The following is a 12,897-nucleotide window of genomic DNA, read 5'->3' as shown; positions in this document are numbered from 1 at the left end:
TCTGATTAATCCATATTGATTTTCTCTATTGATTTTGATTTGTAATATATTTACTCTTGTTTTCTGTTTGTTTTGGCAGAATAACTTTAGGATTGTTTTGTTATGCTGTTTTAAAAATCATTGAATATTTGTATCAGAATTCGTGAACAAAATGTCCAAATTATCTTTTAGCCAGGTTAAAATAAAGTGAATATCTAACTTGACCCATTGCATGGGTGCTCAAATGATGGTATTCTAAGTAAGTAAAGATTTTACTGCTATCAATTTAATTGAAAAGAATAGAGTCCAAATAAAGGATAGAATGATGAAAACTTAGTGTTACAGTGACACGTTGATCTCATTTCTTCAGGTTTTGTTATACACCATGAATCAGTCTTTGGAAGAACACAGTATCACCTAATTTTAATTGTGGTCTCAATGGCCAGACTGGGTGTGTGCTCAGTCACTCAGTCATGTCCAACTCTTTGCGACCCTGTGGACTGTAACCCACCAGGGTCTCCTGTCCGTGGGATTTTCCCAGAGTGAATACTGGAGTGGGTTGCCATGCCTTCCTCCAGGGGATCTTCCTGACCCAGGGATTGAATCTAGGTATCTTATGTCTCCTGCATTTGCATACAGCTTCTTTACCAGACTGCCTGGGTTTAAATCAGCTCCTCTACATATTTGCTGGACTTGTTATCTCACAGTGGGATGGTAATGGTGCCTACCTCATATGATTATGAGGAGAATCAGCTGATACATACCAAGGACTTCAACAGTAGGCAGCCAATAATGTTAGTTGTGTGAAGGAGATTTCAAGCTATAAAGACACATTTTGGTTCATTGGAGAGGCCAGTTTACCTACGTATCTTTTTTCTTCTCTAATCTGAAAGTCTAGCCTGTACAGGTTTGTATGGGCAGCATGACCCAGTACGGCTGTACTCTCATCCCTGGCGTTCGCTGTTATCAAAGAAATGCTACTGAGCTTCTGCACCTTACTTATTTATTGTCGATTCTGGCAGCCATCCCCTGGCCTCCTGGCAAAAATAGCTGGATTTCATTAAAATTCAATCTCTCTTGATATCATCTCTGCTGGATATTAGAAGGGACTGCTAGCAGTGGAGCTTTAGCAACCTAATTAAGAATGGATTTGGGTTGAAATTTTCTAAGTGCTCTAAAATTACAGTCTATGAAGTTCCTCTCCCTGTCTACCCACATCCTTGCGCCCTGGGCTCCCTGTTTCTCCCCAGCTCATCCTGCCAGCATAAGCTGGGCCGGATCTCTGTGGCTTTCCCCATGTAGACACTGAGATGACTCTGGCTTCGTATTTCAGGTGCAAATCCTCTTTCATCGTCCGGAGTTCCCGCTCCCAGGTCCCCTGGATGAGTGAAGCCTCGGTCTGCCATGGAAGCTGGCCCCGCCCTGGCCTGGCTCCTGCTACTCAGTCTTCTGGCTGACTGTCTGAAAGCCGCCCAGTCCCGGGACTTCACCGTGAAAGACATTATCTACCTCCATCCTTCAAGTAAGACTCCCTTCTCTTCGCTGCAGAAATGTCACCTGATTTCAAATAAGATTTGAAAGCTGAAAACTGGCCAGGAGTAGGCAGCCTTCCATGTGGGGGAAACCTGGTGACTTATTGTTGGGAGTGTACATGCTGGGCTTCCCAGGTGGCGCTCGTGGTAAAGAACCCGCCTGCTAATGCAAGAGATGCAGGTTTTGATCCTTGGGTCAGGAAGAGCCCCTGGGGGAGGAAATGGCAACCCACTCCAGAATTCTTGCCGGGAAAATCCCATGAACAGAGGAGCCTGGTGGGCTACAGTCCATGGGGTCGCGAAAGAGTCAGACATGACTTAGCGAGCGACTGAGTATGCACACATGTGCATGCCACCAAAATATGCTGTGTGTGTTTACCTCCCCCTTTTACAGGGTGTTTGTTTTTAGGTAAAATATTTGGCTTGTTTGCTCTGTTCCCTGCACCATGGCTCTGATTCTGAGCCCTCTTCTCTCTGACTCTGCCAGATCTCAGTCAGTTATCAAAGTAAATGACCGAGTCCCAGAGGAAGGTGTTAGTAAAAGATCAGGCCTTTATAAGCAAGATAATAGCTGGCCTTCCTGTCTGTGCATCTAATTCTCAGTTTCAGCATAATTACCTCTCACCACTTCCTATTGCCTATCACTTTCAGTTTCCTGTGTTTAAGAGTTATCTTCAGAGTGCAGAATAATGTGTGTCCCAGGTCCCTTCCCCAGAGTGTCTAACTGCATGTATCTGGGGCGGTCCCCATGGATTTTTGCTTTCAGCAAGAATTCAGGTGATTCTGCTGCCGCCTATATTCTAAGAATCACACTTTGGGGAACATGGCAGCTTAGCTTCCTCTGTTGGTCACCATCTCTGTATTTATCTCATCTTTTATATTTGCTTGACCCTCTACTGGATTGCCAGTGTGGCGGTGAGTGTGTGTTAGTTGCTCAGTCTTGTCTGACTCTTTGTGACCCCATGGATGGTAGCCAGCCAGGCTCCTCTGTCCATGGAATTCTCCAGACAAGAATACTGATGGTGTGAGAGGCGGGTATTTAGTCTGTGGGCTGACCTTTTAGCATTTGCCTCAAGGTGTATCACTCTTTTCAAATGTTCTGTTTGACGAACTTCTTGAGCATGCACTGTGTGTGTCAGGCATTGGGATGTGATAGGCATGAGAGATGTAAAGGCAAACCAACCACAGTCCTTGCTTTGGAGGAACTTGCAGCCTGCAAGGTAGAGGCAGTCACTTGGACTCCTTTGATGCCACATAGTTAAAATATTTAATGTCTTCATGTTCTGGTTAAATGAGAGATGGTTCAAGCAATGCACAGGGGCTTGGACTCTACCTGACCTTGGGTGAGAACCTCGGTCAGCTACTTCATAGCCTTCTGACTTGAAATAAATTCTCTACCTTTGTGAAGAGTAAGTAAAAGAACACACACAAAGCACTTAGCACTGTGAGCCATGTATGTGTGAGGAGTCGCTTCAGTCATGTCCGGCTCTGTGCAGCCCTATGGATGGTAGCCCATCAGGCTCCTCTGTCCATGGCATTCTCCAGCCAAGAATACTGGAGTGGGTTGCCATTTCTCCTCCAGTGGACCTTCCGGACCCAGGGATTGAACCCATGTCTCTTGCGTCTCCTGCATTAACAGGCAGGCTCTTTACCACTAGTGCCACCTAGGAAGCCTGTGAGCCATAGTAAATGCTGAGTAAATATGAGGAGAATCTTTTAAAGTTTGATCTCTACATTTCTAGCATGGTTAGAATGATGTATACCCTATAGTATTGTATTGTGGACTAGGAATAATATTTGTAAAGTACTAGACCATTCAGGTATAACCTAAATCAAATCCCTTATGATTATACAGTGGAAGTGAGAAATAGATTTAAGGGCCTAGATCTGATAGACAGAGTGCCTGATGAACTATGGAATGAGCTTCGTGACACTGTACAGGAGACAGGGATCAAGACCATCCCCATGGAAAAGAAATGCAAAAAAGCAAAATGGCTGTCTGGGGAGGCCTTACAAATAGCTGTGAAAAGAAGAGAAGCCAAAAGCAAAGGAGAAAAGGAAAGATATAAGCATCTGAATGCTGAGTTCCAAAGAGTAGCAAGAAGAGATAAGAAAGCCTTCCTCAGCGATCAATGCAAAGAAATAGAGGAAAACAACAGAATGGGAAAGACTAGAGATCTCTTCAAGAAAATTAGAGATACCAAAGGAACATTTCATGCAAAGATGGGCTCGATAAAGGACAGAAATGGTATGGACCTAACAGAAGCAGAAGATATCAAGAAGAGGTGAAAAGAATACACTGAACAACTTTACAAAAATGATCTTCACGTCCCAGATAATCGCGATGGTGTGATCACTGACCTAGAGCCAGACATCCTAGAATGTGAAGTCAAGTGGGCCTTAGAAAGCATCACTACGAACAAAGCTAGTGGAGGTGATGGAATTCCAGCTGAGCTATTTCAAATCCTGAAAGATGATGCTGTGAAAGTGCTGCACTCAGTATGCCAGCAAATTTGGAAAACTCAGCAGTGGCCACAGGACTGGAAAAGGTCAGTTTTCATTCCAATCCCAAAGAAAGGCAATGCCAAAGAGTGCTCAAACTACCGCACAATTGCACTCATCTCACATGCTAGTAAAGTAATGCTCAAAATTCTCCAAGCCAGGCTTCAGCAATATGTGAACCATGAACTTCCTGATGTTCAAGCTGGTTTTAGAGAAGGCAGAGAAACCAGAGATCAAATTGCCAACATCCGCTGGATCATCAAAAAAGCAGTTCCACAAAAACATCTATTCCTGCTTTATTGACTATGCCAAAGCCTTTGACTGTGTGGATCATAATAAACTGTGGAAAATTCTGAAAGAGATGGGAATGCCAGATCACCTGACCTGCCTCTTGAGAAATTTGTATGCAGGTCAGGAAGCAACAGTTAGAACTGGACATGGAACAACAGACTGGTTCCAAATAGGAAAAGGAGTTCGTCAAGGCCGTATATTGTCACCCTGCTTCTTTAACTTATATGCAGAGTATATCATGAGAAACACTGGTCTGGAAGAAACACAAGCTGGAATCAAGATTGCTGGGAGAAATATCAATAACCTCAGATATGCAGATGACACCACCCTTATGGCAGAAAGTGAAGAGGAACTCAAAAGCCTCTTGATGAAAGTGAAAGTGGAGAGTGAAAAAGTTGGCTTAAAGCTCAACATTCAGAAAACAAAGATCATGGCATCCGATCCCATCACTTCATGTGAGATAGATGGGGAAACAGTGGAAACAGTGTCAGACTTTATTTTTCTGGGCTCCAAAATCACTGCAGGTGGTGACTGCAGCCATGAAATTCAAAGACGCTTACTCCTTGGAAGGAAAGTTATGTTCAACCTAGATAACATATTGAAAAGCAGAGACATTACTTTGCCAACAAAGGTCCGTCTAGTCAAGGCTATGGTTTTTCCTGTGGTCATGTATGGATGTGAGAGTTGGTATGTGAAGAAGGCTGAGCACCGAAGAATTGATGCTTTTGAACTGTGGTGTTGGAGAAGACTCTTGAGAGCTCCTTGGACTGCAAGGAGATCCAACCAGTCCATTCTGAAGGAGATCAGCCCTGGGATTTCTTTGGAAGGACTGATGCTAAAGCTGAAACTCCAGTACTTTGGACACCTGATGCGAAGAGTTGACTCATTGGAAAAGACTCTGATGCTGGGAGGGATTGGGGGCAGGAGGAGAAGGGGATGACAGAGGATGAGAAGTCTGGATGGCATCACTGACTCGATGGACATGAGTCTGAGTAAACTCCGGGAGTTGGTGATGGACAGGGAGGCTGGCGTGCTGCAATTCATGGGGTCGCTAAGAGTTGGACACGACTGAGCGACTGAACTGAACTGAACTGAGGCACATACATAACATGAAATCAGATGCTTATTATTTATGCTATTGTAATTGACTCAGATAGTAAACTGAGAATGCTAAATATACATCACTAATTTTTTTAACTCCAAATATATTTTTGATTGGCAGCTAGTAGTTTCTTTAGATTTATTGTTCTCACCAGTATAGACTGATGCCTACTAGTTAATTGTGTGGAAAGCTTATCTGGCTGCTTGTTTTTGCAAGGCAGTTTATTTTAGTAACATTCATGAAAAGAGAGTGCTTTGGTAGTTTTTCTGTTTTCTAGGATTGCATTGTGTTATTTTCTCCAAGGGCTTCCCTAATGGCTCAAATGGTAAAGAATTTGCTTGCAATGCAGGAGACCCTGGTTCAATCCCTGGCTCAGGAAGATTTCCTGGAGAAGGGAATAACCATCCATTCCAGTATTCTTGCCTGGAGAAGTCCATGGACTGAGGAGCTTGACGGGCTACAGTTCATGGGGTCACAGCCATGCTTTTTTTAACTGGAGTCAGTGAGAAAAAAAAAAAAAGCCTAGGTTCCGGTCTCTTATGTTTGATTGCCAGGACTTAAAGCTTCTGTGGGATTCTTTGTCTACTTCAGTGGTAGACTCAGAAGTCACTAGGCCTCATAACAGACCCATGCCTGGCCTTCTCTGAGGCTGTGACTGTACACAGAGTAGGAAGGAAAGTTAAAAGGGGTTGATTTAAGTGATCAAGAACCAGACAAACCTACCCACTGCTTCTGCTTCAGAGGTATGATGTGTCAGTGCTGGTGTTGGATGGACCTCTGTTTATTTGTTTCTTTTTAGCTGTGTTGGTTCTTTGTTGCTGTGTGTAGGTTTTCTCTAGTTCTGACAAAGGGGGGCTACTCTTCGTTGTAACTTGGGTTTTTTTTTTTTTTTTTGCAGTGGCTTCTCTTATAGCACAGCATGGGCTCTAGGAACATGGGCTCAGTTGTTGTGGCTCTTGGGCTCAGTTGCTCCACTGCATGTGGGATCTTCCCAGACTAGAGATCAAACACATGTCCCCTGCACTGGAAGGCAGATTCTTAACCACTGGGATACCAAGGAAGTCCCAAATGGGACCATATTTGGAAAGTCCATTTCAGAATGGGATCTTTGAAGGATGACCTTTGAATAGCACATGAGGGGCAACCATCTGTGCTGTTTAGAAATTGATGGAAAATTTCCACTCAGGTGACCTATGTTACTTGATGCTTTTGAACTGTGGTGTTGGAGAAGACTCTTGAGAGTCCCTTAGGCTGCAAGGAGATCCAACCAGTCCATCCTAAAAGCAATCAGTCCTGAATATTCATTGGAAGGACTGCTGCTGAAGCTAAAACTCCCATACTTAGGCTACCTGATGCAAAGAACTGACTCATTTGAAAAGACTCTGATGCAGGGAAAGATTGAAGGCAGGAGGAGAAGGAAATGACAGAGGATGAGATGGTTGGAAGGCATCACCAACTTCAATGGACATGAGTTTGAGTAGACTCTGGGAGTTGGTGATGGACAGGGAGGCCTGGCATGCTGCAGTCTGTAGGGTTCCAAAGAGTCGGACATGACTGAGAGACTGAACTGAACTGACCTGACCTATGTTAATTGAATAGAGCCATGGTCTGATTAAAAAGAGCTCACTATACAGAAAGAAATGCAAAAAGGCAAAATGGTTGTCTGAGGAGACCTTATAAATAGCTGAGAAAAGAAGAGAAGCTAAGGGCAAAGGAGAAAAGGAAAGATATACCCATTTGAATGCACAGTTCCAAAGAATAGCAAGGAGATATAAGAAAGCCTTCCTCAGCGATCAATGAAAAGAAGTAGAAGAAAACAATAGAATGGTAAAGACTAGAGATCTCTTCAAGAAAATTAGAGATACCAAGGGAACATTTCATGCAAAGATGGGTACAATAAAGGACAGAAATGGCATGGACCTAAAAGAAGCAGAAGACATTAAGAAGAGGTGGCAAGAATACACAGAGGAACTATACAAAAAAGATCTTCATGACCCAGATAACCACGATGGTGTGGTCACTCACTTAGAGCCAGACATCCTGGAATGTGAAGTCAAGTGGGCCTCAGGAAACATCACTACGAACAAAGCTACAGGAGGTGATGCAATTTCAAATCTTAAAAGATGATGCTGTGAAAGTGTTGCACTCAATATGCCAGCATATCTGGAAAACTCAGCAGTGGCCACAGGACTAGAAAAGGTCAGTTTTCATTCCAGTCCCAAAGAAGGGGCAATGTCAAAGAGTGTTTATATAACTGCACAGTTGCACTCATCTCACACACTAGCAAAGTAATGCTTAAAATTTTCCACGCTAGGTTTCAATAGTATGTGAACTGTGAACTGTGGACTTCCTGATGTTCAAGCTGGATTTAGAAAAGGCAGAGGAACCAGAGATCAAATTGCCAACATCTGCTGGATCATCAAAAAAGCAAGAGAGTTCCAGAAAAACATCTACTTTTGTTTCATTGACTACTCCAAAGCCTTTGACTGTGTGGATCACAACAAACTGTGGAAAATTCTTCAAGAGATGGGAATACCAGGCCACCTGACCTGCCTCCTTTGAAATCTGTGTGCAGGTCAAGAAGCAACAGTTAAAACTGGACATGGAACAATGGACTGATTCCAAATCGCGAAAGGAGTATGTCAAAGCTGCATATTGCCATCCTGCTTATTTAACTTATATGCAGAGTACATCCTGCAAAATGCCAGGCTGGATGAAGCACAAGCTGGAATCAAGATAGCCGGGAGAAATATCAGTAACCTCAGATACGCAGATGACACCACCCTTCTGTCAGAAAGTGAAGAAGAACTAAAGAGCCTCTTGATGAAAGTGAAAGAGGAGAGTGAAAAAGTTGGCTTAAAACTCAACATTCAGAAAACTAAGATTGTGGCATGCGGTCCCATCACTTCATGGCAAATAGATGGGGAAACAATGAAAACAGTGAGAGACTTTAGTTTTTTAGGTTCCAAAATCACTGCAGAGAGTGACTGCAGCCATGAAATTAAAAGACGCTTGCTCCTTGGAAGAAAAGTTATGACCAACCTAGACAGCATATTAAAAAGCAGAGACATTACTTTGCCAACAAAGGTCTGTCTAGTCAAAGCTATGGTTTTTCCAATAGTTGTGAGTGGATGTAAGAGTTGGAGTATAAGGAAAGCTGAGCACGAAACTGATGCTTTTGAACTGTGTTGTTGGAGAAGACTCTTGAGAGTCCCTTGGACTGCAGGGAGATCCAACCTATCAATCCTAAAGGAAATCGGTCCTGAATATTCATTGGAAGGACTGATGCTAAAGCTGAAAACTCCAATTCTTTGGCCACCTGATGAGAAGAACTGACTCATTGGGAAAGACCCTGATGCTTGGAAAGATTGAAGGTGGGAGGAGAAGGGGACGACAGAGTATGAGATAGTTGGATGGCATCACCACATGGTAGACATGAGTTTGAGTGGGCTCTGGGAGTTGGTGATGGACAGGGAAGTCTGGTGTTTTAAAGTCCATGGGGTCACAAAGAGTCAGACACGACTGAGTGACTGAACTGACTGATACAGAAAGACGTGATGGAGTTTTCTGATGTGATTTTGGAATATGGAGAAGGGCAGAGGCAGTTGTTCGTAAGGTACATTATATGTTGATTCGCCCACAGGTCTGGCCTGGGTTCTCTTTCAGAGTCTCCATAACTGGTCACAAGGAATATAAGTTTGTGCTGGATTCAAGTTCCTGTCCATGTTTCCCACTTGCCCAGAACTTGGTTTATTCTGCACACTTTAAAGCTGAGTTAACTTCACATTTCTCTGCACTATTTCAGAAGTTTTTGGTGTATTTTTGCTTGTTTTTACACTTGGATTTTTTTAAATGGTCATAGTTGTCTGCCCTTGAGCAGCACCTAGTAGACTGAATTTAGATAAAGCTATCTCTCTACAAATAAGCAGGTTTCTATAGAACATAGATAATAAAAAATAGATGAGGGAAGTGTGGGATTATTTTGATTTTGAATTATTAATATAATCGCCTCCCTTTGTAGATGGAGGCACAGATAGCTTTCTTGGGGTCAGTGAGTGAGCCTGATTCCATTAATATTAGATACTGCTCAGAACCTGCCCAAGGAGAAATACAGTGATGCTTGAGATGTGAGAAGACACGTTTTCTACACCAGACAAACACGAACTCTTTTCTCCAAGACCCCAAACAGCCCTCAGAGATAGCAAGGTGTGGGACTGGAACCTGGGTTGGCAAAGTTCAGCCTCCCATGACTAATCTCCTTTGCTCTATGGTTCCCTATAATCTTTGAAGTTTCTAAGCCTTTAAAAGAAATAAACTTAATGGCTTTCAAACATAAGGCACTGTCCTCAATAACATTCTTTTTCATCATTTATATGTTTTTTCTTTTTCATGTGAAAAATGATGGATTTCTTCCCAGCCCATAATTAAAGTACCACAAGCCTAATAAAAACCTTTAAAGCAGGTGTTCATTTTAAGAGACATGGAGCTACTTATTTGGTTGTTAGACCTCATACATAATAGCAGAATTTAACATTCTAAGTGACTTCAGCCTGTTCTTGGCCTCTTTTCTGTCCTTATAATAGAAACCTTTCCAGAGAAATCCTCTGGTTGCATATTCTGTAGCTTTTCTTAATCATGTGGACCAGAGTTCTATCTCTGCAGGTGCCTTGTTTACGCCCAGATAGTGAGCCAGTGAAAATTTTCCATAATTCTACTTTACAAGAGGGCTTCCCTAGTGGCTCAGAGGTAAAGAATCTGACTACAATGACAGAGACTGAGGTTCAGTCCCTGGGTTGGGAAGATCCCCTGGAGAAGGGAATAGCTACCCACTCCAGTATGCTTGCCTGGGAAATTTTAGGGAGTATGAAGACTGTTTAGAAAGGTCCCAGGAAATGCATTTCTATCAGGAATATATTCGTGGTATTAAATTATACTGACAACATGTTGTTGCCTCATGGACAGAGAAGGTCAGTTTATTAGATTTCTAGAAATTTTGTGTTTGCATCCAGTTTCTAAAACCAATGGTAATTAATTTAGCAAGAATGAAAAATAAAAGTTTGGATACATTATACATCAGTATACGTTTTAAAACAAGACTCTCTTCTCACCGTGGTTTTGGTAACTTAAGGCCTGTATCCAGGCAAAATTTCCAAGAGATGGAAACAAAGACGAAATCTTTTCTGATGCCTTACAAATGAATTATGGGCGGTTGAACTATGGCTGACCAGGAAAGTTAATGGACAGATTATATTACAGGGAGTAACTGGGCACTTTGGCTTTTCTTTTTTTCTTTACAATCACTTCTCTTGAGGGACCAAGGACTTATGCCCTGAAATACAGAGTACTAAGCTTATTAACTCTGTGATCAAGAGCCAAATTAGATTCATTCGCAGCTGGGACCACAACAATTTGAAACCCTACTTGCTTTGTTATGCTTTGAAGTAACAAAGAAGAAAATAGCACATCTCTTAGGAACCTCTTTCTGTCCTTTTTTTAAAAAAAAAAAAAGAAAACAAAACTTTTTTATCAGATGCAGTATCAGTTAGCAAGTTAGTGGAGATAATTGTTCATCTGTAGACCTTGCGTTTTAGCTAAGTATTTCCAGGATGGGGAATTTAACCATTACATAGCATTGTGCTGTGATTATTGACTGAAAGCTGAGTCTGTTTTCAGAGATTTGTCACCGAAAAGGATTTGATTATTCACTGATCACTGCTACCTGCCAAGATATAAATACGAGTTCCTAAAAGTAAATGTTAGACTGTCATTGTTGAGAATGCACACAGATATGAAGTTGTGGATTCAAAAACCAAGCTCACCAAAAATGAGATCCTTTGGTTAATTGTCAAACACTTTCAGAGCTAAATGATTTTAAACAGAGCGTCTGTTGCTATCCTAGTGTTTTAGCTCATATTCCTGTTTAAAGTTTTATATGCTCTGAGTTAATTTCAGACTCTAGGCCTACTCATATAAGAAATGGCAGTGTTTAATATTGTCACTAGTCTTGCAAAAGATAATTTTAAGACTCTATTAATCCAAATTTGGGGACGCTACAACTCGCTAGTGCTAGGCTCTCAATAAGTTTATTTTTGGAATGGCTGGATCGTCAGTCTTCGTTCCAAGTTCTTAATTTATCTCTTTGATGGGAAAGTTTCCAGAAATAACTAATCCAGCATTCCAGCTAAAAATCTTACTGGCTGCTGTGACAGACAGATAAAATTGGATACTCTAGTGAATTAATCATGCAAGCTGAAGTATTATGGTTAACTTGGCAGTCATAAACCTTGGTGAATATGATCATTTTTTGAGAAATGCTCTTCTTTGACAAATCATTTACATCTTTTTTTTCCAAAACTCCTTCTTTAATAATTCTACTTCAAATCTTACAAAGTTCTACCTGTTACACTTTTTTATATATTGAGTACCTTAAAGTAGGTAGCAAAACTATATTTAATGTATCCAATCAGGATAATTTCCTAAAATACTTTGTATGGTTTTTAATGATGGTATTTATAAAAATAATCTAGTTAAAATGTCTGTAAGAATATTGAATGCCTTTTGGAATATGAGAATCTATTTTAAATTCTTTAGGTGTATACTTACCTAAACCAGAATCTTTTTACTTGAGTGTAACCCACCTATCTAGGCAGTAGGATGTAAAGATAGAAAAATTTTCTATATGTAGTTTTACAAAACAATTGACTTCTGCTTTATTATAATTACATGATAGCGAGAGCATGTTTAACCAGAGTGAAATTTTCTCTCTGGGAATGTAGTGGTTGGATGGCTATGGCTAGGCTGCCTTCCATTCCTCATTTTTTTAAGACAACCCATGCTCTCAGAATCATTCTGCTTATGAACTTGAGTCACCAGTAACTAGGAGGAACATAGAACTCTCAAATGGGCCTGTTAAATGTTCCAGTTATCTGTCTTTTTTAGACAGTTTATAACTTTTGATCATGTTAGCTTATTGGATATTGTCAGAGTCAGCTCTGTGAAATATTGCAAGCAAGATGGGCAGCTATTCTAGGCAAGGTGAAAATCAAATTTATATCTGGCCCATAATTCTGGCCTTAAGCTGCTGCCTCCTCCTTCATTTATTTTTGATAACATACTTAATTGGTTCCATGTGGGCAAAGCAATTTACCCTGAGATGATTATTTCCGCCAGTGGGACATGCAGGCTCAGCCATCTGTGAGGAAGAACAGTTGGCTGCTGCAGACGAAGTGTTTGCATGTTTGCAGCTTTCAAAGAGGCCAGGTAGTTTTACAAATTAGAACAGACACACACACACACACAAGTTCTGTCTATGAAAGGCAAAACTCTAAGCAACAAAGCAAGCAAATGATTAGAACTAAGCAGCAAATGAAAATACATCAGGGAATAGGACAGACAGCCTAGCCTGACATTCCTTGTGGATCCTCTTCCTTAAATGCCAAGGAGACCCTGGTGTGTGGTGCACTCTAAGAGCCTGATTCTCATGGGTGTATC

The 12,897-nt window shown here is 41.5% G+C and overlaps 1 protein-coding gene across 1 annotated transcript in view; it reads left to right on the top strand.

The window, feature by feature from the left end:
- LYPD6 (LY6/PLAUR domain containing 6) overlaps positions 1–12,897 on the top strand; it is a 132,322-nt gene that overhangs the window by 92,401 nt on the left and 27,024 nt on the right. Inside the window, exon 2 of the mRNA XM_024980704.2 lies at positions 1,313–1,501. Within this exon, the coding sequence (XP_024836472.1) occupies positions 1,384–1,501 (118 nt within the window). The 5' untranslated portion in view covers positions 1,313–1,383. The remainder of the gene's footprint in view (positions 1–1,312; positions 1,502–12,897) is intronic.

Source organism: Bos taurus, chromosome 2, assembly GCF_002263795.3.
Source record: "Bos taurus isolate L1 Dominette 01449 registration number 42190680 breed Hereford chromosome 2, ARS-UCD2.0, whole genome shotgun sequence".
Lineage (NCBI taxonomy): Eukaryota > Metazoa > Chordata > Mammalia > Artiodactyla > Bovidae > Bos > Bos taurus.
Note: the sequence above shows the minus strand (reverse complement) of the source record. Positions and strands in the feature narration are given on the sequence as shown.